This window comes from Cyclopterus lumpus, chromosome 20 (genome assembly GCF_009769545.1).
Source record: "Cyclopterus lumpus isolate fCycLum1 chromosome 20, fCycLum1.pri, whole genome shotgun sequence".
NCBI classification, from domain to species: Eukaryota; Metazoa; Chordata; class Actinopteri; order Perciformes; family Cyclopteridae; genus Cyclopterus; species Cyclopterus lumpus.
The window spans coordinates 20,040,019-20,066,525 of NC_046985.1; the positions used below are offsets into that span (position 1 = coordinate 20,040,019).

Below are 26,507 nucleotides of genomic sequence, written 5' to 3' on the forward strand. Positions count from 1 at the left end.
AGTCATGTTTAATATGTTATTGAGGTAATACATCAAGTGAGAAGTAGAGTCATTTTCGCATAGACTTTTCTGCCAGGCTAAAACAAGTGTTAATGTGTATTTCCTTTGTTGTCTTGAACTGTTAGTTCTCCCTTTGTCCCCTTGTTTTCACTTACCATGCCTGATTAGACCTACCCCGAGGACTGTGTGGCTGCGAAAACTCCCCAGGAGTCCATCATTTATGTCATCTAATCAAAGCTCTGTTATCTGCCAACCAGGTACTTTAACTGACTTAAGGAAGCATACAGATATTTGGGCCAAGATTTTCTCTTCTGTGTGCAGCTCAATTGTTTTTTGGATTAACAGCTTGAGAGTCTACGCCCAGATTGTTTCAGCCAGTTTAATAGAAAACTAATAAAGAAACTGAAGCATCGTCAGGTGATAGCCAATGGGTTCTGACACCCCACTCTGGACGGTTCGGCCTCTTTTGCTCCGCATACAAACTGTTAACCTGCTAGCAAACAAATCCCACTCAAACGTTATTGGTCAATACTACTCGGACTACAGACAAGACTACAAACGGAAACCAAACTGGTACCTAAAGCTTGTCCCATTGCTGTTTAAATGACGATAGGCCGAACCAAACCTTAACCACAGCAATGGAACATCGGGACACTTTCACATACACAGGACTTCACCTGACAATGGGGAAGCCAGATCAGAAAACTAATATGCCTTGTTTTCAAAGGCAATGACAAAATGACATATGTTGTTGTTTAGGTCAGAGGAAATTGTTTAACTTTAATCAAAACTGGTGCAGTTATCACATTGCACCATCTTCTTCTGCAATGGTTTGATGGCGCTTGACTTGAGAATTAACTCCACAAGCCCTTTTCTTAATATTCACTTGTCAGCACTGAATAGAAATGGCATCAATTCTCATTTTCTTAAAATGTGCTCTTAATTTGGATGAAACCTTAGTATCATATGAGGAAAACAGTATATCTGCTCGTGAAAATACACGTGTCCACTCATTCATATGCCTCCTAGTGTACAGGTGTTTGTTTGAGGACAGATCACTCACAGTGGGAGAAAAACGCGGGAGAACAAGGGGGGAAGGACCCAGAGTCAAAACACATGGTTGTGAGGACCCATTGAATAACACTTGGAATGTTTCAAATGTTTCACGATTTCTAAAAGTGTCTCCACCAGGATCCTCAAAAATAGACTTTTTTTCCTTCCTTGGATCCATTTATACATCCCCACTCTTTCATTTTAAAGCATGCTAGTCATTAAAACAAACTCACAGTGTGGATCGGCAGGTAGTGAACCTGAATTCTTCCAAACCTCACTCCACATTGGGGAAACCACCAGTGCAGCATAGCAGCCACATCAACCAGCCCGCTGGCCACAGCATCACAGAACATTCCTTGTGCACAGATGTCGTTGGGATTGCTCAGCGCCTTTGGTTGCTTTACAAAACAAAGATGACTGCAGGGAGCAACTGCCATATATATATTCTACATGATCTACTGTATTTCTACTGTAATATTCTTTGGTCATTGCATTAAATTATAAGATGTAGGGTCTGACAGGATATTATTTTGTTAATGTGGTGATATTGAATCAAATACCTTTTCAAAAGACCCACGTTGAAGCATGTTTACTGTAAATTACAAATATTGAACATAACTACAAACCATTTTCCAAAGCATGTTGTGTATCTTATTACATTATGCTGTGATTTCACAACTTTTATTTATGTAAGGAGCCCAATGACTGTTTGAAGGATGAGTAAAATGCAGAAGAAAATCTCAAATGCAATCTTTGAACATTTTTTGTCTAAACGATTAAGTGTTTTTCAGTTTGCACATATAAAAACCCCTCAGTGTGAAAATGTTAATGGGTCATCTCCTTCAACCATCCTCTGTGCAATTAATGGCAAAGGGTGCCCAGTGTTCCCAAGTCCAACTTTCTGTAGATTCTTTTAAGATTTGCACTGCATTCGGATGACTAATGATGTACTTGATTTGCAGTCAACTTGTTGAATTAATGCAAAAACATAGCCATATTGACTGAATCAAAGTATAATGTATAGCGGTATGGTCACAAATCGGGCAAGCGTGTCAGTTAACGCGCTTGGTCAGTGCTCGTATAGCATGTGTATGCAACTGATCCACAAGCAGCAATGTGAAGACGTAAGTTCATTTTGAAAAGACACCATGCACGTTAAAATAGTATATTGACAAGCCGTCCCTGACACGTACCAAACTGATGCTAGAGTGTTAAGGAGAGCGTCGTTTATTATTTCACACATTGGTGTGAGAAAATGTGTTGTTAAACGGGACATATCTAGGGTATATTTATGCTTAAATGTTCAAAAAACACATTCTTTTGCTCATACTTTCTGTCTATATTCACCCTCTGAAATGTTGTTTTAAAACCTCTTCCAAAATAAGCCCAGCCAGCATTGAGTATTAAAAAAACAGATGCACCTTTGCAAAGGTAGTTCTCATTGTCTCATGTACTTGTCATGTAAAACCTCTTGATGACAGAACACGTTTGAACTTCTCTGATATTCAGCGATGAGAGGATCTTTGCATGATGAAACTGTGCGTCCTGAACCAATAATAGCTCCTGACCACCTTGAACACCATCCCACACATCTTCTCCATCCTTTACAACTCATTCAGTTGTTGAACATACAGTAAATAAAATGGACAACACGTTATTTCAGATAACAGACTGAAATAACATGTATATTTCAGCATAACTTTATAATGCCAAAACACACAGAGAGAGGCTGTGGCCTTGCGCTAAGGCAGACAACTGCTCACCCATAATCACATAGGCTGATGTATGCAGTTATACTGTATATTTAGCTTGTCTTCTCTTTGTCATGATGGCCGGTCACTTGTTGCCAAACCAATGCCCCGTTAACGTGAAGTTAAAAAAAGCTATTAAAACACTGGTGATACAAGCATGCATAGATAATATATATACAGCTGCAGATTAAGCGGTAAATGAAACAATAACAACCAAAGTAACACACAACCACCGACAAGAGTGTCAATACTCTGTATGACCAGAATCAATTTGATATCGATGAGGCTTGTTATGTGATGTACATTATGTACAGATACCTAATATCACATAGTTGTGGTTCGTACCCTCCAAAGAGTCTCTCTTCATAACAGCCCATGCAGTAGAGAAATGATGACAGGGCCTTACCTTTCTCTGTCAGCTCCTAGCAGGAAATGATGAATGCCACTTTGCTCAGAGAAAGTGAAGTGGGTGAAGTCCTGACTTGGGATGTGACGTCCTCTCTCTGGTTGGCGGAGGGCGTGGTGGGAGTGTCAAGCCAGCCTTTATAAGTCGTGGGTAGCTTCCATGCAGGATGTGACAGTCAATGTGGGCCTAATGTGGATTTACACACACACATAGACACAGACATCCAATGTGTGGACTGACCACAGTGTGGAAACGCATCAGAGAAAGTGTGAAGGTGTCTCCTCTTCAGCATATTCAATCACTGTTAACATCTGCATGTATTTAACATTACACACAGGAATAGTAGTCATACGGTCAACTGCAGCAGCAAACAGCCAGCATGTTTTACTGCAGCAGTTTAATTCAATTACAGGTTGAAGAGATGCGATAGCATCTGCACGACACGTTGGACCTCTGGGATTTAAAAGTATTCAAATTAACTGATTAAATAAATTGTCACGGTTGCAAATAGAATACATTTAATCTAAATGACAAATCTCTGCATCCTCTTAATGCAGTTATAATTTCTCGGATGCCATGTTATCTTCTGACGATTAGTATCTTCAGATTTGTATTGTTGCCTCTGAAGAAAGAAGCCCCCATGTAAGTGAGTTCATGTATGAAATAAACTTTCATGAGCGTGGTCATTATCCAGATAAAGTATTCTTTTATGTTTGACTGACATGAGAAGACTCATGAGGGGCTGCACGGTGGTGTAGTGGCTAGCACTGTCGCCTCACAGCAAGAGGGCCGCGGGTTCGATTCCCGGTCGGAGCGGTCCTTCTGTGTGGAGTTTGCATGTTCTCCCCGTGGCAGCGTGGGTTCTCTCCGGGCTCTCCGGCTTCCTCCCACAGTCCAAAGACATGCTGCAGGTTAATTGATCTCTAAATGTCCCATAGGTGTGAGAGTGAATGGTTGTATGTCCCTACATGTGCCCTCGATGGACTGGCGGCCTGTCCAGGGTGTCCCCTGCCTTCGCCCTATGTCAGCTGGGATAGGCTCCAGCACCCCCGCGACCCTAATGAGGATAAGCGGTATTGAAAATGGATGGATGGATGACATGAGAAGACAATGAATGTGTCCTACGAACATCAAACACATCTTAGTCTTCTGTGCCAGAGAGCTACACTACTGTACAAACATGAGTCTGAAAGAATAAAAAAACATGCATGCTGTCAATCACTTGCTGGCGTTGGGTGACATGTTCCTTCATTAATGTTTACTAAATACTATCAAGTAGCTTGTGGTGCTGGGACCGTGTTCACAAGGACCATGAACCGTAAGCTGTCATCGCCCCCTGCTGGAGCAGCACAGTGAGGTAGTTCTCAAGGACCCTTCTTATCAGGGGAAAGATATTCCATAAATCAGGGTTAGTTCACGGCTTGTCTGAGCTCTATCAAAAATAATATAACATGCGCCTGCCGTCGCCTCATAACTACATAGTTTAGTCAAAGTGGAGTCGGATCTCCCACTAAAAATGTCTCATATCACTCTTTGTTGTTATGGTTTATATGCAGATTATAAGAATATGCAGACAATAGTTTAAGGAAAACCTTATTTACATGATCTGCGTTTGTCTTCATGATCGTTTGTTCTCGTGCCGCCGCAAGGGATTGTGGGGCGGCATTATCTCCTTTCTTTTCATAAAGGAAGGTCCAGTGTTTCCTACGCTAATCACTGTCAGAGTGGAGATATTTCCTCTCTGCAGTCTGCTACCTGTTACGCAAGCTGCATTGAGTATGTGTACACAGTGTGTAGTATACGGTATTCTCATGGTTTAAAGACACTTAGGGATGTGGTCATTCATAAACCACCCGGTGGCATTCCTGCCTCTGACCAGCTCTTGCGTGATCAGTTCGTAGAGCATGGACATGATGATATGTTGCAGAGGGAGCTTAGACGAAGCTTCAGTCAAAACCCTATTATGTCATTTACTATGCTCCATAGTATTGCCATCAGGTGGGCGGAAGAGGGAAGAAAGGAGAGTAGGCAAAGGTCCCGTGCTTTTTCTTGCAAAACATACACCAATTAACATCGATGTAGTTGAGTCCAATGCCATAAATGTGCCACCTCGACCTAGCTGAGCTTAAAGAGTGTCTTAGGAACCAGCAGGTACAGCTAGATGCTATTATGAAACCTATAGGCATCTAAATACAAGCCCACATCCACAAACTTCACAAAAAGAGCAGAGAGACTCAAAACCCTATCAGCTTCAAACAGATGGTAGACCAATTCTTTTCAACGAGAGGCTAAGTACCTGGGGCACAGTGTCAGCAGTGGTGGCCACCGACCCAGACAATGGAAACAACCCACCACTGCAGCAGAGCTTCAGTCATTTCTTGGTTTTGCTTCTTATTACTGCCTCTTTGTGGAGGGGTTTTCAAAGCTGGCAGCACCCTTACACGGCATTGTGGCAGATGTAATTGGAAGCAAACACAAGGCCAAGGGTCAAGGGTCAAGGGTCAAGGCAAGTGCTCCATCATGGAGAAGTGGAATGAAGAAGGTGAACACATGACGAACCTCACTCTATTGTATGAGGCAGCTTTATATAGCCTGCTACTGATGAGGACCTCAACCACCACCATAGTACTGGTAACTCTGCCCCTCCCCTGACAACACATTTACCTATACCCCAATAAATACATTCTTAACCTCTAACGTCAATAATCTGCATGATCTCTATTGGTGCCACATGTCACAATATAAAGCCCAAACAGGGAAATAGACTGTACAAACACCCCTCTACTAATTATCACTTGGTATCTCCTGGAACCATAAATTGGTGTTCAGGCACCTGGGGCACTCATTTAGATGGAACACCCTGGAGAGGAGACACAACAGAGGTGAGTGACTTGAACACAGTACACATTGCATTTGACTGCATCAAAAAACAGTTTACATTACATTACATGTCATTTAGCTGACGCTTTTATCCAAAGCGACTTACAATCATGTTACATTCATACACTGTAGAACAGCTACAGGGAACAATTCAGGGTTAAGTGTCTTGCTCAAGGACACATCGACTAGGGCGGGGATTGAACCACCAACGCCCTGATTGAAAGACGGACCTGCTAACCACTGACCCACAGTCGCCCTGTAGTTTATACTCCCAATCATTTGAGTATAGATCAGCCAAACTAATCTTGCAATTGTCTACACAGGTTTGGTGCCTTTAGACATACTTGACTCCACATCTTCCAGAATCAATCAAGACATTAAAATAAATCATTAACCCCTTTTGAGTGTCTCTTTCCTTAAAGCTGTGTTCCGATGTTTGTAATGGAGGGTCTTCATTACAGTGACCAAGGCAGGAATTGTGAATAAGAACTGTTAAAACCGTACCACACCCTATCACCCTGAAGGCAATGGGAAAGATTCAACCGTATGACTTACTCCGTAGCCTTCCACTTGAAAAGAAAATGGCCACAGTACCTGCCTCAGATCCTTTTTGTGTACAACAGAACATGCTTCTACCAGCTCTATGAGTTGATTGGGCAAAAAGCCACGCTACCTGTTGATTTGTTGCTTGCCACCACAGACAATAACTTGGCTCCAGGCTCCACCCACGGCTGAAGACTGCATATCACCATACTACGGATCAGCTCAGATTGGCAGCTGAACAGGCAACTGCCCCCAAATGTAACAGAAATGCTGGCACCAGATACCCTCGTCTTCCGAAGGAATCATCCACTGGGATGCAATCAAATCTAGGGCAGCGGTCCCAACCTTTTTTGAGCCACGGACCGGTTTCGTGTCAGACAATATTTTCACGGACCGACCTTCAGTGTGGGCGACAAATATGACGCAATAAATATGACGTAATAAAATCAGCGTTGAGATGCTCCGCCCGTCACTGTACTGCCGTTGTTGAATCAGAAAGAAATGACACATCGTAGTGGTTTGCGGACCCCCCAAGCTCTTTAATACAGCTACAGGTTAGCCTGAAGTAGGGCTGGAAGCCGCAGTCATCCAGACACAGTTCCTGGAGAAGACGGTGACATTCACCGAGCTGTGGTGACGGGTGATGTTATAAACCCAAATACGAGGGCATCTGATGTTCTGACGTTTGTGGGATTTCCAGAACAAGTATAGAGTAGAAATAGTGGTTATTTCTTTCAAGGTGGAAGGCGGAAGTTACAACAGTTTTTACGGAGACAAGCCCCGGAGATAAGCCACGCCCCCTTTTCGCGCCTAAGCATTGACTTTGCATGGGATCCACTCTCACTCACTTTGCATGGGATCCACTCACTTTGCATGGGATCCACTCTCACTCACTTTGCATGGGATCCACTCACTTTGCATGGGATCCACTCGTGCATTTGAACACAACTTGTCCGGTGACTAAACTCAGGCAAGATGCACAGACGGATGTATCCGGTCCTTTTTCAAAATATTTTTTTTTACGACTATGAAAAAAAAATTCACTCGTTCTGTGCGACTCGGTACCAACCGACCCGCGGCCCGGGGTTGGGGACCGTTGATCTAGGGTATCTGGGACTATATAATCTATGAGATTTGCACTGTTTGGATGACAAAGGAAGGGTTTATAAAATCAGACAGGAACAGAGCTGGACCAGAGAAACATCTCAACAGGACAGAACCTAAAGTTCTTCCTTGTACTGCAACGCTTGACTCTCCTCCACCTGAACTGCACGGTCTGCCTCAAGAAGAGGAAACTGACCTTGATATGCCTAAAGATGAAAGTGAAATGGGCAGTGTAATAATGGTCAACATGCAGCCTCTAACTTCGGGTAACATCCAACTGCCACATAATTTGGTACCTGATGATCCACCAGCTACAATACACCCAGATCCCCAGTTAAACTGCCTAGCAGACACATTACATGAGTCTCTACTACCGCCCCTGTTCCAGTGAGACATTCCCATAGGACTACAGCAGGCAACCACACCAATCCCTTTAATCTACCACAATCTGTATGCAGGCCAGTTGAAAATAACCTTCCTAATGCATCCAGTCAAACAGTTCAAATTTGGGGTAGATGTGGTAAGGCAGGCCACAGGCAGGGATTGCGTAAGACTCCAGAAAACTCACCTGCATGTTTTCCAACTGGGGTAGGGGGCTGTGTTCCACCAATTTAGAGGTAGATGTACTTTCCCGATGTAAGTTTTTCTGAAATGTTTTCATACAGGTTCCTTTTTCTATATTGTGTTACTTTTGTTTTTTAAATGATCCTTGAAGGAGCAACCACTGGTTTTCCCAGGCCGATTATATTTTAAAGGTCTCTGTCTCTCTCTCTCTGCCAATCACATGACAGCAACTCAATGGATTTACACAACACAACATGTGGATCCTTGAAGCAGAAGACCACACCGGGTGCCACTCCTGTCAGCTAAGAACAGGAAACTGAGGCTACAATTCGCAGAGGTTCACCAAAATTGGACAATAAAAAGTTGGCTGGTCTGATGAGTCTGAACTTAAGCTGAGACATTCAGATGGTAGGGTCAGAATTTGGCATAAACAACATGAACGCTTGGATCCATCCTGTCTTGTATTAAAGGTTCAGGCTGGTGGTGGTTTAATGGAAGGGGGTATTTTCTTGGCACAATTTGGGCTCCTTAGTACCAATTGAGCATGGTTTAAACGCCATGGTCTACCCGAGTATTGTTGCTGACCATGTCCGTCCCTTTATGAGCAGTGTACCCATCTTCTGACAGAATAATGCAATGTCACAAAGCTCAAATCATCTCAAACTGGTTTCTTGAACATGACTGAGTTAAATGGCCTCCATAGTCACCAGATCACAATCCAATAAAGCACTTTTGGGATATGGTGGAATGGGAGATTTGCATCAATGGATGTGCAGCCGACAAGTCTGCAGCATCTGCGTGATGTCAATATGGACCAAAATCTGTGAGGAATGCTTTCAACACCCTGTTGAATCTATGCTACGAAGAATTAAGGCAGTTCTGAAGGCAAAAAGGGGTCATTTTGCCTTCAGGGGTACCTAATAAAGTGGCCGACGATACAAATATATTTAATTTTAATTGTGAAGTAAATGGTGGCTTTTTAGATAAAGATGAGTTATTATTATCAGGAATCAAGTTAAGAATAACTGTAGAAATTATAAAACGCGGTTTGAAAAAGGTGCTCTAAATAGTTAGGTAGTGTGAGGTAATAAACGTCCTTCCGTCTGGACTGGAGTCGTGAAGAGTCATGCAGATTGCTTAGAACAGAACGATGGCTGTACAAAGATGGTGGACTCCAGTCGTATTTAGCAGGGCCTTTCTCTACACCAAGTAGACTTAGGCAGTGCTCATTCTGCAATGGGAACAGCAGTTTACTTCTGCTGGTCTTGCTAATGAGTTTACTCCGGTTGTTCGCTGTAAAGTCGTCTTAAAATCAAACCAAATATGAAAACGGTGCCTTTTTGACCCGAACGCCTTCTGTTCCAGCGAGTCCGACAGCAGCCGCGCGATGGCAGCACTGAGCCTTCCACGGTCACTGTGCCGGAAATGAGTAGAACAAGAACGGAGCGCTAAAACCCCGATGCTAACCCGATGCTAACGCAGTAAACATCCATGCAGCGCCAGATGACGAGCGTTAGCTAGGACCCGCTCGGTGGACCGACTGACGGCTCGCCTCCGCTCAGCATCACGGACCGCTGTCCGCGGCCAGGGATGCACAGCGCGCTGTTTACTGTGTGAAGCCTCTCGCAGCGCTGAGAATGCTGAAAATGAAGCTACCGATGAAAATGGGCGAGGAAGGAGGCGACGAAACGGCCGAAGACAACTCATTGGATCTGTCGGAGCACCGACATTTCCCCAGGGCGGTACCTCCTGCTTCGGTGTCCGACGGGCTGGATGAGTCGACAAGAGCCAGCGTGTATCCAACCCAGCTGGACAAGGAGACTGTGTTTGAGTGGTTTGGCCTCCATCTAAACCCCGCTAAGCGGATCGAGTTCATGTGCGGGCTGCTGCATATGTGCCAACCGCTGGAGCTCCGCTTTTTGGGATCCTACTTAGAAGACCTCGCAAGGAAAGATTACCACGTCTTAAGAGACTTTGAGTTCCGGGCCAATAGTCCGAGCGACTTGGGGGTTTTAACGGACGTGGTCGACCCAGTGGTGAGGTCCAAGCTCCTGGTCTGCCTCTCCCTCCTCGGCTCTGACAGCAGGGAATGTGCTGGAATACTCTTTCGGATACTGAGCCATGTAGATCCGGCCTTGTTCTACACAAACTACGACTGCTCCCTCCCTCCGTTCGGGGAGCCTCGCCACCACCCGCTCCGTCCACCGTGTCGGGACGGGGACGTGTACGGGAGGTCGCAGCAGACCTGCGGCTCCTCCGCCAACGAAACGACGGCGGGACCTCTGGAGCAGCTGGCGCTCCTCTTCGCCATGGCCTCACTCCACCCGGCTTTCCACTTCCACCAGCGGGAGATGGTCCGCGGGCAGCTTGACAAAATAGAGCTCGCTATAAAGGAGGAGGAGAGGCGTCTCAGCCGACCCCGAATAAACGCCCAGATAACGGTAACGAGCAGTCACCGACGGGAGTCCCGTTACACGCTAGCTAGTTGAAGACCCGTGTTGGTGTCTGTAACGTTAGCATAGCCGCGTCACGGTTGAAGTCAATCAAAAATACGCAGTTGGTTGGCTACGAATAATAAGTAGCCCATTGTTCCGTGAGTGGCCAAGTGTGCTAAGTGCGTATGCCATGTTTACTAGTCTTCCGTCACGAGCTCTGAGGGACGTCCATGCGCGTGGAGGCCGTGTTGTCTATTACCTCACAGCCTGCATGTCCCAGCTGTACCTGCTGCAGCGGTGTGACCCGTGTCCGAGGGTCCGCTGTACCACCCGGGACAGCAGCTGGGTGCTGGTTATCAGATGTTGCTGTGACGTTTCTGTTTCTTTCAGCAGTAATCAAGTGCACTGAAGGTTATCAGCTTTGCAAATGGTGACTTGAGTTACTAGATGGATCTCTTTCCTCCTTTTTTCGCTCTGCTGTTTGTCAGTTCATCACACGTTGTGAAGCCCGTGTGTATGAATCTGTATGCTTAAAACCATAGCTGATGGGTGATCTATGGCTTGTTAACATAGATTTATGAGGACATCTGAACAGAATGTCCTCGCTAAAACTTCCATCTCTAACTCTTTGTCCATCCGGTGCGTGTTCTGGATTTTACAGTTGTCGGCCTTTTGCTTTTAATAACGCTGTCCAGATAACTCTCAACCTTATTTCTTTAACAGGCCCCTGCAGTCTTGGTTTAGAGCAATGCTTGTCAGTTTATGAAGACAGAAAATCTCAGTTTTGCCCCAGAGGATGGAGCCTGGGGGGACCAAGTGGCAACCTCCAGGGCAGAGTGGGAGACACCTGCCATTCAAGCAAACAGAATCCCAATCATAACTCACAAAATTGAAGAAGAAAAAACATAGATGGTGTTACTCGTGATTGAAGCACTTTGTATCTTTGTCTCCATCAGACAATGTCTGCGTTCTTCTTTAACCGTTGTCCATAGAGATCCTATAGTTATCCTGTTTCTTTTTCAGCCTAGTTCCCAACTAACTGCTGCTTCCTTTCCTCAGGTTGGGGTTATTAATCAGTGAAAGGATCACCGTAGTGTTTGCTTGGAATGAAGCCCTCTAGTCTGTTGAAACATAGTCTGAAACATGCACACAGTCCCTGTACTGTAAATCTTTGAGGCAAAGGATGGATTATTGAACCTCTGACAACAGAGAGCTCAGGGCTTTGACATAAGTGGTGGATGTTTTCCATCTACTGACCTACTGATGGCATTTGTTAAATGTACACATATAATTGAAAAATCCCTTTCCTAATCTGAAGTCAGTTAGGAATCACACAGCAGACCCCCCCCCCCCCCCCCCCCCCTCCTCCAGGATCCATGGCTGAAACTCAATCTCAACTCGTGTGAGCAACTCTCCGCCTAATGTTGTTCAAGTGGTACATGGGCGGTTTACATTGGGGAGTCTCATCAATTGGGCAACGATTGGAAATTAATTCAGTATTCAGATTCAGTATCTATTATAAATAACCAGAAAATGTGATCGCAAATTAGGTGATGATTGAAAGTAGTTAAGTGTTAACTAAAAAAAAAAGACCTACGTTGGTGCTGGACTTATCCGCATCTCTTGTTTAATGATGACTTATCACCTTTAAACGTAGAGCCACTTGCTAAAGTCTTGGCAGCTGTGGCTCAGTGGCAGAGCGGGTCATCTTTCATTCGGAATTTCATCGGATCCCCGGCAACTTCAGTCAATATGCCCTTGGGCAACACAGGTAACCCCAAATAGCGTGTGCGTGTGTGTTTTCCTGCTGGGCAGATGGCACCTTGCATGGTAGCTCCTCCCATCAGTGTCTGACTGGGTGAATTACAAGTAGTATTAAAGAGCTTTGAGTGGTCGAGAGACTAGAAAAGCGCTGCAATAGCACAGTCCATTTACCATCAATGAGGCTCACATCACTGGGGGAGGCACTGCTCTTAATGAAACCTCACATGCCATTTTTAGAGGGCTGTGCTGTCTCTGCACTGTGGCTCTGTCGGGTGTGGTCAAAGACGGGGGGAGAGCGGATGCTTCTGGTGGCTCTTTGTTTCTCATAACGCCCGTGTCATCCCCCCTGATCAGTTACGTGGACGTTGTAGCTCTGTTTTCCATGTTTCCTTTTGTGTTTGTTTGACATGTGGGGATCACTGTTTTGTGCTACTCGACATCTGACGTGGGTTTGTGTCAGAGATTCAACTCATCGTAGACGAATATATTTACTTGGGGTCATTTAATCCAAGTCCTCGTGTATGCCATAACTAAATGTTACTACAGTTTTGGAAAGCTGACAAACAAGTTGTAACTGTGCCCAAGCATTAGCAGTCACTTAAGTGTACTTCCATGTAAACATGATACGTTTGTTACTGCTGCCCGAGATTATGCAAAACATTTTTACAGCGTGTTTCCAAGCTAAATATGAAAGCTGTGAATAATACTCACATTGAAATTACAGCAGTATGAGCCGGTCACTAACTTGGTGTATTTCTGGTCTCCAGGTGCTGACGGGTCAGAAGGCGGATTACCTGCCCTCCCCCGTGCTGGGTTTGGGGGAATGTGCAGCGTCCCATCTGCCCTGCCAGAGCCGCCGCTCCAGCCGCTGGGCAGCACAAAGAGAAGGTGATGATGATAACAACCATAACTGGGCAGAAATAACAGACTCCCACAATGTTAGTTTTATATTAATGTATTCTTTATTTATGTATGATTAGCTTATTTAACTTAACTGTTTGGTTTTCACTCAACAGGATGTTCACTAGAAACAAAATGTAAGGTTAAGTGATTCCAGTATGTTTTATTGGCACTTTTATAATATTGTTCATATCTTAATTATTATGTGACATGATATTGTCATATGGTTCCATGTCTAGCCACAGCAGCATATACAGCAGACCCCTTCATATTTGTGCATGTTGTGTTTGTGAAGTTGATATTTTCTAAGAAGAGTATAATAATACAGTTCATCAGCACTTCTTCCCTCTCCCTGTGGTTGCAGCCGTGCACATAGAGGGCATTGTGCTCAGGGGCATCTCTCGGACCAGATTGGACAAGGAGTATAATTTTGAGGTAGGTAACAGTGATGCCAACACACAGGCTCAAGATGTCTGGTGGCATCATCTACAGGTTAGGAAGACTGGATTATTGATTAGTGTAGTTATGCGTCACCTGTTGGACAACACAAACACACTTATGGAAACACCTTCATCTGCTCTGTTTCGGGAGGATGGCCAATTATTCTACAGTGGTATTTCCACGTGGTCTCTCTCGGTCCAAAAAACGTATCATTGCATTATTCTCCAAACAAACAACATATACAGCGAAGAAGCAAAAGGACAACTAGTGTAACAGGCAAAGCACCATGAACCAACCTCCACTTGCCCAGGAGGAATTGTAATCTACAATTATCATGGACCATGACAACAAATTAACCTTGTACCTAACCCATCTTTTCTGAGTTGGGATTGCAATTGAAAATGACTGATATTCTACATCTACCCACTCAGTAATGTACTGACACTGCTGGCTCCCATCAGAGTGGCTACACAGCAGTCTTTATGAATGCATCTGGTGTTGACACAGTGAGATACCCCCACGGGGGAGTAATAGTATTTGTGTAATGCCAACTACTGTATTATAGCACGCGTTTTGTAGAAAGCTCAAAATGCATATGAACATTTGTGTAAAGTACAAGTTTCAGCCATGAAAAGGAAGGAGCAATCCCTTCTGAGCCCACTCCATCATCGTATGTGTGTGTGTGTATATATATATATATATATATATATATATACGATATATATATAGTGTTGTGTTTGTTATATATATATATATATATATATATATATATATATAACAAACACAACACTATATATATATCGTATATATATATATATATATGTATATGTATATATATATATATGTATATATATATATATATATATATATATATATATATATATATATATATATATATATATATATATATATATATATATATATGGGCTGCACGGTGGTGTAGTGGCTAGCACTGTCGCCTCACAGCAAGAGGGCCGCGGGTTCGATTCCCGGTCGGAGCGGTCCTTCTGTGTGGAGTTTGCATGTTCTCCCCGTGGCAGCGTGGGTTCTCTCCGGGCTCTCCGGCTTCCTCCCACAGTCCAAAGACATGCTGCAGGTTAATTGATCTCTAAATGTCCCATAGGTGTGAATGTGAGAGTGAATGGTTGTATGTCCCTACATGTGCCCTCGATGGACTGGCGGCCTGTCCAGGGTGTCCCCTGCCTTCGCCCTATGTCAGCTGGGATAGGCTCCAGCGCCCCGCGACCCTAATGAGTATAAGCGGTATTGAAAGCGGTATTGAAAATGGATGGATATATATATCCATATATATGGATATATATATCCATATATATGAGTCACTCACATCTGTCTTTTCAACATAAATGGATCCCTCAAATCAGCATGGTGTGACCTTGTAAAGTGTGTGGGTGTTGAACTGTACCGTGAAGGGCAAACAATCCCTTTTGGCTTTGCTGCTGTTAGTCTCATCTTCTCTGAGTAGTGATGGGGAATGTCCCACGCTGTTACAGGTCAAGTGGTCCGACTCTTCCTTGAGCAGTGTGACCAAAACTCATCTGGAACTGGAGAACTTCCTTCTGAAGGTATTATTCTTCTCGTTCTTGTGGTTTTCCTTCCATCCGGTACAAAACAGTTAGGGGTCCTCTAACAGTCACACTACTCTAACTAGGACTGCAATTCACTATTCAATATAATTCTATATTTGCCAATAATTTCCATAACAAAGTTTTACTGTATGAGAAATCTCTCAACTCTCCAGCTCATCCTATCTGCCTAGCGCTATCTGCCTAGCGCTATCTGCCTAGCGCTATCTGCCTAGCGCTACCTTCCTCGTGCTACCACAATGTGGGGTCGGATCATTCTGAAAATGAATGAGAAAATAGTCATAGAAATGAGTTGTTTCATTGATACATTTGTTAATGTAATTCTATATTTCTATAAATTAAACGTTATTATTTTCTATAAACATGACCCACCATATAATGTGACTGCATGCTGTTCTGCCGGTTCCCTGTCGCACACATTCTTCATGTGACTGCTAATAGTTCCATTCAAGACCACTAAAGTTCAATGTAATTTGACAAGTTTACACCCAAAGTATCCAGCTCAAGCTTCCTTCTGGATGCATGTGTTTCTCCTCCAGCTTCCTAAGGACAAGTGCACCGAGTCTTTTGAGAAGGGCATCCTGAGGCTTCTGAACCAGGGGGGCCGCAACGAGAGCAGGGAGGTGGAGAAGAACCTCAGGTACTACACCTCATGGGTCAAATAATGGCTTCAAGGATGATACAGTTTCCCTCTAGCGATCAATATTATTATTTCAGAATGATGAATCTGGCTTTAGTAACAGAAGAGTGTTTTCAAATTGACATTAACCTGAAGGAATGTGTGGGTTATTTTAGGGCTGGCCGATAATTCCATATGCTAATTTGTTGCCTTTCAATGGAATCGCATCGAGATGTGGTGATACACATTAACCTCATCGAAATTAATAACCACAAGCACATACAAACTCAAATTTCTCAAAAACAACTGAACTCAGATTTAAGTTAAATCAAACTATTGTCTATTAATGTATCTTTTCTTTATAATTTCACTTGAAACGGTCATTTTGAGAAAATGCTTTTTATTTGTCAAGTATTTAATTCACACAGGAGCAGACAAAAATAGGCTTTACCATATGGTTATTCCCTATAACTAATGTGATTTACCAGGAAACCTGCTATATTCATATCCTTATTGAGACGTGTAATATATCCTGATAAGTCATCCTGTAATGTCAAAAATATGAATGGCTGACCAGAGGGCGCACGAACACGGGTTCCCTTAGGATAAGAGGTCAACATCTTACCCACAATCCCTGTTCTTTTCCAGGCTCATTTACTGTATGTAGTACATCGGGAATACATGTGTACACTCTTCTGTGCCACAAATCACTTAGAAGACAACTAAGACCTGGGCTCTCCGGGGTCTTGAGTGGCATTATTCTCACCTAGAACAACTGAAATGGATGCATGGAACCCAAAGATTTACAATAACCACTGAGAATGTTTAAAGCAACTTTTGGTCGTCAAATAACAGGATTTTTGGTCTGCTGCCAGTTAGTGTTATTTATGCAAACATATTCTGTATTGGTAGTGAGTTTATGAATAGCAGCAATGCCCAGAAATCACTGGATGAGATCAAAACTGAGGCAGGTCTAGAGGCAGTTTGTTCTGACCTTGTGGACTGAGGTGTGACTCCAAGAAGGAGCAATCAGCTTCTAAAGTTGCTGGAATGCCTCTGAGCTGTAGGTCACAGCTGCTGACAAACTACAATGACTCACTTCCTGTTTTGTTCCCAACAGCAGCTCATGTCTCTCTATCCTTATTTAATCACTCTGCTCTAGAGTTTAGATTCACTCCCATTGTACGATTAGCTCCTTCACACAGTTGTGAAGGTTGAGACTGATTTATCAAAGCCAGCTACTTCTTTGTTGTTATGCACACACACACACACACACACACACACACACACACACACACACACAGACACACAGTGTCCATGAGTTTCATTTTGTGAAAAGTGAAAGTGTGAAATGGGACTGTCTTCACCAGTAGGCCTGCCCACAACCCGACTGCATTGTAACAATCTCTGCTGCTTGCTATTGCTGCCCTCTGTGGGTCTAATTTGCACCAATCGTAGAACAATACAATAATACTGTGAAAACATGTTTAGGTCCATTGTTCACCGGGAAGGATATTTTTGTATGAAACTGGCTTTATTAAGTGATTTTCATAAGATTCCTCCTGAAAAAAGGTGTAAAAAGTTAGAGACTTCTAAGTCTAACTGAGATTTGGTTGGAAAATGTCAGGGTGTGTAGGAGGTAATGTGAGAAGACATGCCAACAGATGTGAGAGGTTTATTACTGAACAATTAATAACCAAGAAATGTAGAAAAAGTTCTGAAACATGTTGACCCTTGTGCCTTCAGGGAGAGGTTCCTTTCTGCTCCTCCTGTCTTCAGACAGACCAGAAAGGTCTGCAGCTTCTTCAACTGTGACTCCAGTTACTCTACAAACCCTACTTGCTGCAGATGTGAGTATCAGACATGCCTTGTTCCCACTGAATGCTGCAGCTCCACTCGGCTCAATTTTGGTTTCTAGACATGCATATCTAGATGATTTTCTACTCCAGATAGTCATCGTAGGGCAGGATTCTTAGCAGGGCTGTTGACTACCGTGACAACATCTTCATCCCGACACAGCTGTGGCTGGATCCTTTCATTGGCATCCAAACAGAGGAACGTCTGCACCTCGTGGTGGTTTTACGGTCGGACACTTTTTAAATAATCTCGGTTTAGTGAACACAAAATTAAAATGCTGTCACTATTGACCGTAGCGTGGCTATTTGAAAATGACTGGTTTGTGCAGGACAAGTGACAATTCTACTGATGATTCTCTGACCAATCAGTGGTCTGCGTTTCAACTCCACCTTCTTCTGTCCTCAACAGACGTGATACCAAAGTAAATACCAAGTACCATCCACATCTGTTAATAGACAAGCAAAAAGGATTTGAGTCGTGGAAGAGGGGACAATGTCCATGCCGTTGTAATCATAAGGAATGTTTTTTTCTTCACTTAAAATGTGTGTAAAAGTACCCAGACTTAAGCTAATTGAAGCTGTCTCCTGGAGACTACACCACGTCCATGCCCTCCGTTTGTCACAGGTCTCTTTTCAAGCTGTATTTCTTAGGTTTTCTTTGCAGAAATATGAAATAGGCTGTCATTAGATCTGAACAGTGCACTGTGTACTACACCATTCTGCTCCTGAGATAACAACAACAAAGCCAATAAGGAAATGCCTACAAGGCTTTTTAATGATCAGAATCATCATTATTTACTATTTACATCTATTTACACGTTCATGTTCTGACTGAACATACCTGTAGGGGTCTAAACAGACTGCAGCAGAACACAATTACTGTTTTACATCTACAGCAACATATGTGTCCAAAGTGTCGAGTCAATTTTATTAACAGCCCAGTATCACTACTTTGCCTAAAGAGGTGCATTGTATGATTACTTTCCTCTGAAAGGTCACTGCCAGCTGGGTAAAGCCTACCAAGGAGACTGTTCTGATGCTTCCAGTCAGGAGGAAGGTGAGATGTGTGTGTGTGTGTGTGATGCCTTACTTGGACTGTACCATAATCCAAATATGCTGTAGTACATCTCTAAATCTGTTATATATTCTATATCTACAAATTTGACATGGTTTATCAACAAGTGATTCCATGCCAATGAATCCCCCCAGTCACAGTAATGCATCTCCATATGGTGTTTTGTTGAATGTCCTCTCAGATATGGAGTCGTACGCTCAGGGACACAAGAAGAAGCTCGGGACCAAGAGTCCGTGTCCAAGGTAAGACTGTGTGGTCTGAAACAGGACTCCCCCAATCGAGTTGTATTGAAACATGTTGATCACAGAATAAGTTCAGTAATAGCAGCAAAACATGCTGAGGTTACATTCTTTATGATCCGATAACACTCTTGACTGGCTCAGTGGTGAGCGGGGTCGTCCTTCAATCAGAGGATCGGTGGTTCAATCCCCGGCTCCAATAGCCCATGTCGATGTGTCCTTGTGCAAGACACTTAACCCACAATGTCTCCCGTGGCTGTTCTACAGTGTGTGAATGTCAGCTAGTCCTGATGAGCAGGTGGAACCTTAGCTCCTCCCATCAGTGTGTGAATGTCAGCTAGTCCTGATGAGCAGGTGGAACCTTAGCTCCTCCCATCAGTGTGTGAATGTCAGCTAGTCCTGATGAGCAGGTGGAACCTTAGCTCCTCCCATCAGTGTGTGAATGTCAGCTAGTCCTGATGAGCAGGTGGAACCTTAGCTCCTCCCATCAGTGTGTGAATGTCAGCTAGTCCTGATGAGCAGGTGGAACCTTAGCTCCTCCCATCAGTGTGTGAATGTTAGTTAGTCCTGATGAGCAGGTGGAACCTTAGCTCCTCCCATCAGTGTGTGAATGTCAGCTAGTCCTGATGAGCAGGTGGAACCTTAGCTCCTCCCATCAGTGTGTGAATGTTAGTTAGTCCTGATGAGCAGGTGGAACCTTAGCTCCTCCCATCAGTGTGTGAATGTCAGCTAGTCCTGATGAGCTGGTGGAACCTTAGCTCCTCCCATCAGTGTATGAATGAGTGTGATTGGGTGAATGATGACATGTAGTGTTAAAGTGCTTTGAGTGGTCGGAAGACTAGAAAAGTACATTTACCATCTTCCAAGGAGAACGCTTATGTTCCCTTTCTCTCCACCAGTCTCTCTAGTGCCAGGGGCCCCCAGGGGGATAGTCGGAGGGGGGGCCACGCTGCAGAGCTTAATGGTCCAGCAGAGAGAAGGAAGAGCTGTCCACTGAGGAGCGGCCAGGAGGCTGAACAGGTGAGGGTTTAGGGCTTCTCCTTATCTGCAGTACTCCTCCTCCTGAAGTACATGGAGGGTTGTTTCAATTGGCTCCGGAGAGTTGCATACAAATGTTTGCAGTCCTTCAAACTTCTAATCTCCATTAACAAATAAACACGGCAATAAGAAAGGCAGAAGCTCAAGAGAAACAAGTCAGACCTTTGTAGGTTGTGATTGTTTGTGCTCTGTTGGGTTCAGGTCTGTGCTGGGTCCAGATGTTTAAGTCGTTCTGTCATGTAACAGCAGCAGAGGTGCCTAATGATGAGCCGGAGCACAGAGCACCGTTCACTGTGTGTCACTGCTGGACGTTGTTACTCCGCATGTGTTTGTGGTTCCAATTGTTAGAACCTCCATGTTTTGGGATTGATTACAAATGAAAGTTTCTGTTGATGTTCCAAAATGCAGCAATGTTACAGGAAGACCAAACTATGACCATCTCGTTCATGACCTGTACAGCAGGCCCATTAGTCGACTAAACGTTGCCACCCTCTCTAGTCAGCACCAGAAATATAGTCCGGTAAACTTCTATTATGTTATTAATGTACACATTGAAATGATGCTCCTCCTGCTCAACTCAAATGTGGTGTGAAGCAGAATATTGAGTTTAATCAAAATATGATATCTATCCTTTTGTAACTTTTGGACTGAGGACTGCAACAATTAACGTGGCAGAGAGAACGATGAGGAGAGGGTGGAAGGTAATAAATGTTCTAAGAAACTAATGGGATCACAATGAGAGGATTCCTAACAGACACTGGGCTCAAATTGATTTCAGCAGCATTTAAAACAGTGATGGACAATTTTAAATGGCTATTATACACAATCTTACAGATTAAATTGCGCTCAATTTTGACAGTGTTCTTACTATTATGTCTACATTTCAGTTGATCAGGGGAATCAATCTTTATGAACATGCCTGATGTGCAGCATACAGAGATACAAGGACCCATCAATATATAGTGTATCTCTATCCTCTTTACACTGAAGCTCTGGGATTTCTGGATCCAAATAACATGAGTTATATAATGTTTCAATTCTCCAATTGTATTGTAAAAATGTGTAGTGTTCATATACTGGTAAGTCTTTACTGATCATTTGTGCGGAGCTGAGCATCTTTTCTGTTTGCGTCTCCGCAGCATTGGTTTGTTTGTTTTCTACGTTCGTGCTACTGACATCACAACAATGTTCTCATGTCGGCAAGAATCACGTGAACCGTTGTGTTAAAGGCTGAAAGTTGTTCCGCTTCACTGTCCTCCCCAGCAGCAGGACTCTGAGAAGAGAAGTCACCCGTGCACTAAAACCAACAGGTAGGCTGCGTACGACTCGGCGGGTATCGATGCTGCAAGAAGACGAGTGTAGTGTTGACGTCGCTCTGTCCCCTTGTGTCTCTTGTTAGGGACAAAGGGAACGGCAGGTTGGTGCTAGCCCTGTCGCCCCCGAGGCACGGTGAGTCGACTTCGTGGTTGAAAAGTTCAAAACAACGTTTGTGTGATTCTGCCCCCAAGAAGTCCGATTGGTCCACACGATGAACATTACAAACCTAAAGACTGAGCTTCCTAGAAGAACCTTTAACGTGAAACTCATCACAAGTTATTTGCACAATAAAGTGCCTGGCACCGAGTCGGCCACAAATATAGGCTCCAAAAACTAAACCTATTTATAAGCATTATGGAAACGTGATTTAAAGTGGGACAAAGAATAATAGAAGGTTTAGAGGGGGAGGAACAGTCTCAGACTTAGAAAGTATTTAATCAAATGCCTCCATAGACTGAATATGAAATGTTTGTTACATTATGTTTACCAATCCACAGGTTTTTATGGGATGTTTTTTCTCAATATTTGACCAGAACCTCCTATATTGAATAACTGGCTTTAAAACATCCAACTTTACAGTCACTGAATACAACACACATGCTGTACACAATAGTACATTGGTACATACTCTGTGGCCTCAGGTCTACTGGCTCGTCTGCAGTTTAACACACACATGTTGTTGCAGATGGGGGTTCTGGTCTGGATACCTTTGGTGAAACCTCGTCAGAAAGCTACAGCTCTCCCTCCAGCCCTCAACACCCAGGACCAGAGAGCCTGGATAGTGAGGATGACAACAGCAAAGGTAAAGCACACACACGCTATATACAAAGTACAGAATAATGAATACCCATAGTGTGCTCCATGCTTCTCTTATTGCTACCAAGATGTTGTTGTGCTGACCTTATCTTGTTTCTGTTAGATACAGACAGCCACTCTGATGACTCAAGCAAAGGTCAGGGTCCTGACATGTTCTTCGCCCACCAGACTGATGCAACTGTGGTGGGGGAGATCTCTGTCCACTCTCTGTCTTCCAAAGTCCACCAGGCTCAGGCTGAGCCGCTCTGCCCAGAGACCGGCACAGATTTCCCCCCTCTCTCGGTCATGCATTCTCTGCCCTATGTACTCCCTAACGGGGCTGCTGAGTCTCCACTTCCTCTGGTCCCTCCTCCCAGTCAAAGTATCGTCCCCGATGGGAAGCCCCCGCCTGGGACTCTGATGATGCAGATACCTCTAGTGCCTCCAGCTGTCCTAGGCCCTGGAGTTGTGGGAGCCCTGGAGAAGAGGGATGTCTTCCCAACCTTTGGGATTCCACCTATCGGCCTCCACCCTTCAGGAAGTCCTGCTGTGCAGCCTCTGGTTCAGAGGTTCAAAACAGCCATGTCTCACAGCCATGGTGGCACTGATGGAACTCCAGGGAGTGCTTCTAATCCTGCTGCTCCGCAGGCTTCCCACCATGCTCCTGTAAGAGCCATCAGTATCCTGTCTCCTGGCCCGACATCCTTCTCCTCACCTCTTCAGCCCTGCCAAGACCCGACCAGTGTGAGCTCAGGCCTGGCCTCCTCTCTGCCTCACGTGGAGCCTTTACATGCCAAGCACCCCGGCTTAACATTACTGTCCAGCCTGCCTTCTCCCTACAGTCTGGCACCTGTTCCCACCTCTGTCGTGCCCACTGCAGGAGCACCTGCAGCCACGGGAATGGCTCCATCTCCTGGACACGTGCAAGCAGCTGTTCCTCCAGCTGTGCCCACTCACACCCCTGGCCCCGCCCCCAGCCCAGCGCTCGCCCGCAGCACAGCACACAGCGACTGTACGTCCTACAGCAACAGCAGTGCGCCCTGTGGGAATGCCCCGGTTGTCTCTGGCAACCCTGTTGTGCTTCAGCAAACCCAGCAGCAACAGTTGCCCCCCCAGCAGCCAACACCACCGCAGCAACAACAACAACTACAACAGCAGCAGCAGCAACCGATGGGCTGTGGGACCTGTGGGTGTCACAACAACTGTGGTGGCCGAGGCAGCATGGGTAACAACAACGGGGTCAGCGGTGCTCCCGGCTGCCAGGCCCCCTTATTCTTCTCCCACCAGATGGCAGCAGCACGCCAGGTGTTCAGCGTTCCTCCGCCTCTCTTCCAACTCACAAGCCTGTGCAGTAACGGCTTCCTCACACAGACCCAGCCTCCTCACCAGGCCAACGGGGCTGCCACTCTGCCCCCATTCTTCCCCACTGCTCCGCCTCCTGCACACCCGTCCCCCTACGGCCCCCTCCACACTCACAGCCACGCAGACTTGCCGTCACATATGCTGGGCACCCAGGCTGCAGCGGCGGCGGCTGTCGCAGCTGCAAACTACAACCTCCAGCAGCAGATGGCGCCGGCGGCATCGTTCTGCCAGCGCGTCTACCAGCACGTGTACCCAAACCCCTTGGGGATGCTGCCTGCCGCCGCACTGGGGGGAGGCGGAGTCAATAAGAAGAGTGGGAATGTGTCCTGTTACAACTGTGGAGTGAGTGGCCACTACGCTCAGGACTGCAACCAACCCTCTATAGACTCCACGCAGCAAGGCAGTGCAGCTACCCGGAACAGGGAGAAACAGAGGACCCCGTAGACCCACAGCAGTCGTGGGCATCAGAGAGTCCAACATTCAGACTGAGAGGTCGGCCTCATCCTCACGTGTGTTTTGAGTTACCTCCTTCCGTTTGGTTTATGTGGCCAGAGGAGAAGTCGTGCCACTGGACATTAACATGGCACCAGAATACTAGCGTGGTTATCTTCCAGGAGACCTTTGTGCCAGAGAAGGAAAAACATGGCAGAAAGCCAACGGGGACACCTGATGGAAGCATACATCTCATCCTCATCTTTAAGTCGTAATGTGCGGAGCACTGCCCCCTGTAAATGTTCCTTTTCTTCTTCCATTGGGCACAACCCTGGGCCAGTCTCTAAGCGCGTCCCTTATCACGTCTCCCCCGTGGATGACACAGTTCCCATCCATTTGGTTACCCCGTCAAAGGGGATGCCAAATCAGCTCCTCCACAGTGAACAGTAACGTCATGTTGACGCCGTTGGTAGCGGACACGATGTTTGAGTAATGGCAGGCTCGTGACCCTCAGGCAGGTACCAACCCCTCCTCTCAGTTTGAATGAGGTGAGTTTAGGAAGTCACATGACCTTCACTGACCTTCAGTAATGTTCAGACTGTCCACTGATTGTATCTCCTTTGTGTGTCTGGATGCATCTACTTGTGTGTTGGTGTTCACCTAAAGTATGCAGCCTCCCACATTTCAAATGTACTTGACAATGCTGATTGAAGAAGATGATGAAGAGAGGACGAAGAGGAGTTCTTCTAGTATTGCGGGGGCTTTTGTCTGCCCCCCCCCTTCAGGAAAAGAACCACCTAAAGGAAGTGAGCTGTCTTCAGGGGCTCAGTGGAGAGGAGTCTCTGTGCCGTCACCCCGTTCCTTTTAGTTTGTCGTTGATATGTTTGCACTGAGGGCTGGAAATGATTAACTTATTATTTAATTATTGGGAAGAGATTTTGAGGATTGTTTTTGTTTTTACATTAAAGAGCAGACTAGTTTCAGCTGAAAAATTCTTAAACACTATCTATTTCTAAAACGGCATATTTATTCTTTTCCCTCATTATTATTGTTCACATAGCATTTTATTGTCGGAGAGAATTGTACATTTGTTTTCAAATATTAAATCAAAGAAGTAATGTAAATGGATTCCATGTTGGTTGTTACTCTTTCCATTTAGTTAGAAGGTTTTCTCATTTAAGGACTGACTGTAGAATTCTGCATTTCTGCCACTTATGTTGTGTTTGATGTCATTGCTGCTTTTTATTTCTTTATTCTTTTTCAAGTGGTTCTACTTGAAATGCACCAAGTGCACTACACGTCTGCACAGGCAGTGAGGAGTCTTTAATGTCCACTCTCCATATGAACATGAAACGGTCAAATCAATCCGCTCATACTGATGTATATTGTCGTCTAGTATTTCAGGTGTGAAACAGCTTTTTATGGCTCATATTTCAGAGTGGTGAGAGCTCCGGATGCACGATGTCTAGGGAGCGTTTACATTGTTTAAATGTAGGACCATTAATAGAGAAATGGAGTCGAGGGTTGACAGAAACATAAGTTCTACAGACTCATGGGAACATTTATTACATGATGGTGATGTGTGTGTGTGTGTGTGTGTGTGTGTGCTTGATATGTTCATACAATTAGTTGTGTGTCTCATCCAGAGTGAATATTTCATTTATGGAAGTGAAAACAGGGAAATCACTGTTAATGAACCTGAAATCTCCATGTTTGTAGTTTTTTCTTACATAACTGTTGATGACATCTTGTGGACTGAGATCCCTCATGTCAATAACAACATGCAACACATATACTGTATGGTTGATTTGTTATGAGCAGAATATGGAGACCCAACGTGTACAGTGTTAAATACATAATAGATTAAACATAGTTGGCCAAATCATTTAAGACTCAACCGTTTCATTATTTTATGAAAAACAATTGTTCATATTGAAATACAAATTCATATTATATCTATGGATTTATCTATTAAATAATATATTTTTAATGTATTTAAAACACTTGAGAGTTCCATGTGGTCGTCGTCCAGTGAGTGCAAGATGACACTGACCACCTGATACTGTGTGTGTTTGTGTGTGTCTCTGATGGTGATCTGTGTGTGATGGTTCTCCTGGTCCACTTCTTAGTATGAGCGATGTTCTCCTGGTCCACTTCTTAGTATGAGCGATGTTCTCCTGGTCCACTTCTTAGTATGAGCGATGTTCTCCTGGTCCACTTAGTATGAGCGATGTTCTCCTGGTCCACTTCTTAGTATGAGCGATGTTCTCCTGGTCCACTTAGTATGAGCGATGTTCTCCTGGTCCACTTCTTAGTATGAGTGATGTTC

General features: G+C 44.6%; 2 protein-coding genes across 3 annotated transcripts in view; one reads left to right on the top strand and one right to left on the bottom strand.

Moving 5' to 3' along the window:
• Positions 1-3,677, bottom strand: part of si:dkey-225n22.4 (collagen alpha-1(XXI) chain) — a 79,409-nt gene extending 75,732 nt beyond the window's left edge. The window contains exon 1 of the mRNA XM_034559929.1: positions 3,211-3,677. The gene's annotated coding sequence lies outside the window, so the exon portion shown is untranslated. The remainder of the gene's footprint in view (positions 1-3,210) is intronic.
• A 6,048-nt stretch (positions 3,678-9,725) lies between these two features.
• On the top strand, positions 9,726-26,063 carry zcchc2 (zinc finger, CCHC domain containing 2). Of its 2 annotated transcripts, none has more exons than XM_034559927.1 (13): positions 9,726-10,742; positions 13,268-13,388; positions 13,765-13,835; positions 15,353-15,424; positions 15,985-16,085; positions 17,811-17,914; positions 18,915-18,977; positions 19,177-19,237; positions 20,134-20,254; positions 21,536-21,582; positions 21,672-21,721; positions 22,275-22,391; positions 22,509-26,063. In XM_034559927.1, exons 1-13 carry the CDS (start codon positions 9,939-9,941, stop codon positions 24,188-24,190), a joined length of 3,414 nt encoding a protein of 1,137 aa, XP_034415818.1. In that variant the 5' UTR covers positions 9,726-9,938; the 3' UTR covers positions 24,191-26,063. The 2 variants fall into 2 exon arrangements, with proteins under 2 accessions (XP_034415818.1, XP_034415819.1); XM_034559928.1 differs by having other exon boundaries at positions 21,539-21,582.
• Positions 26,064-26,507: the final 444 nt, after the last annotated feature.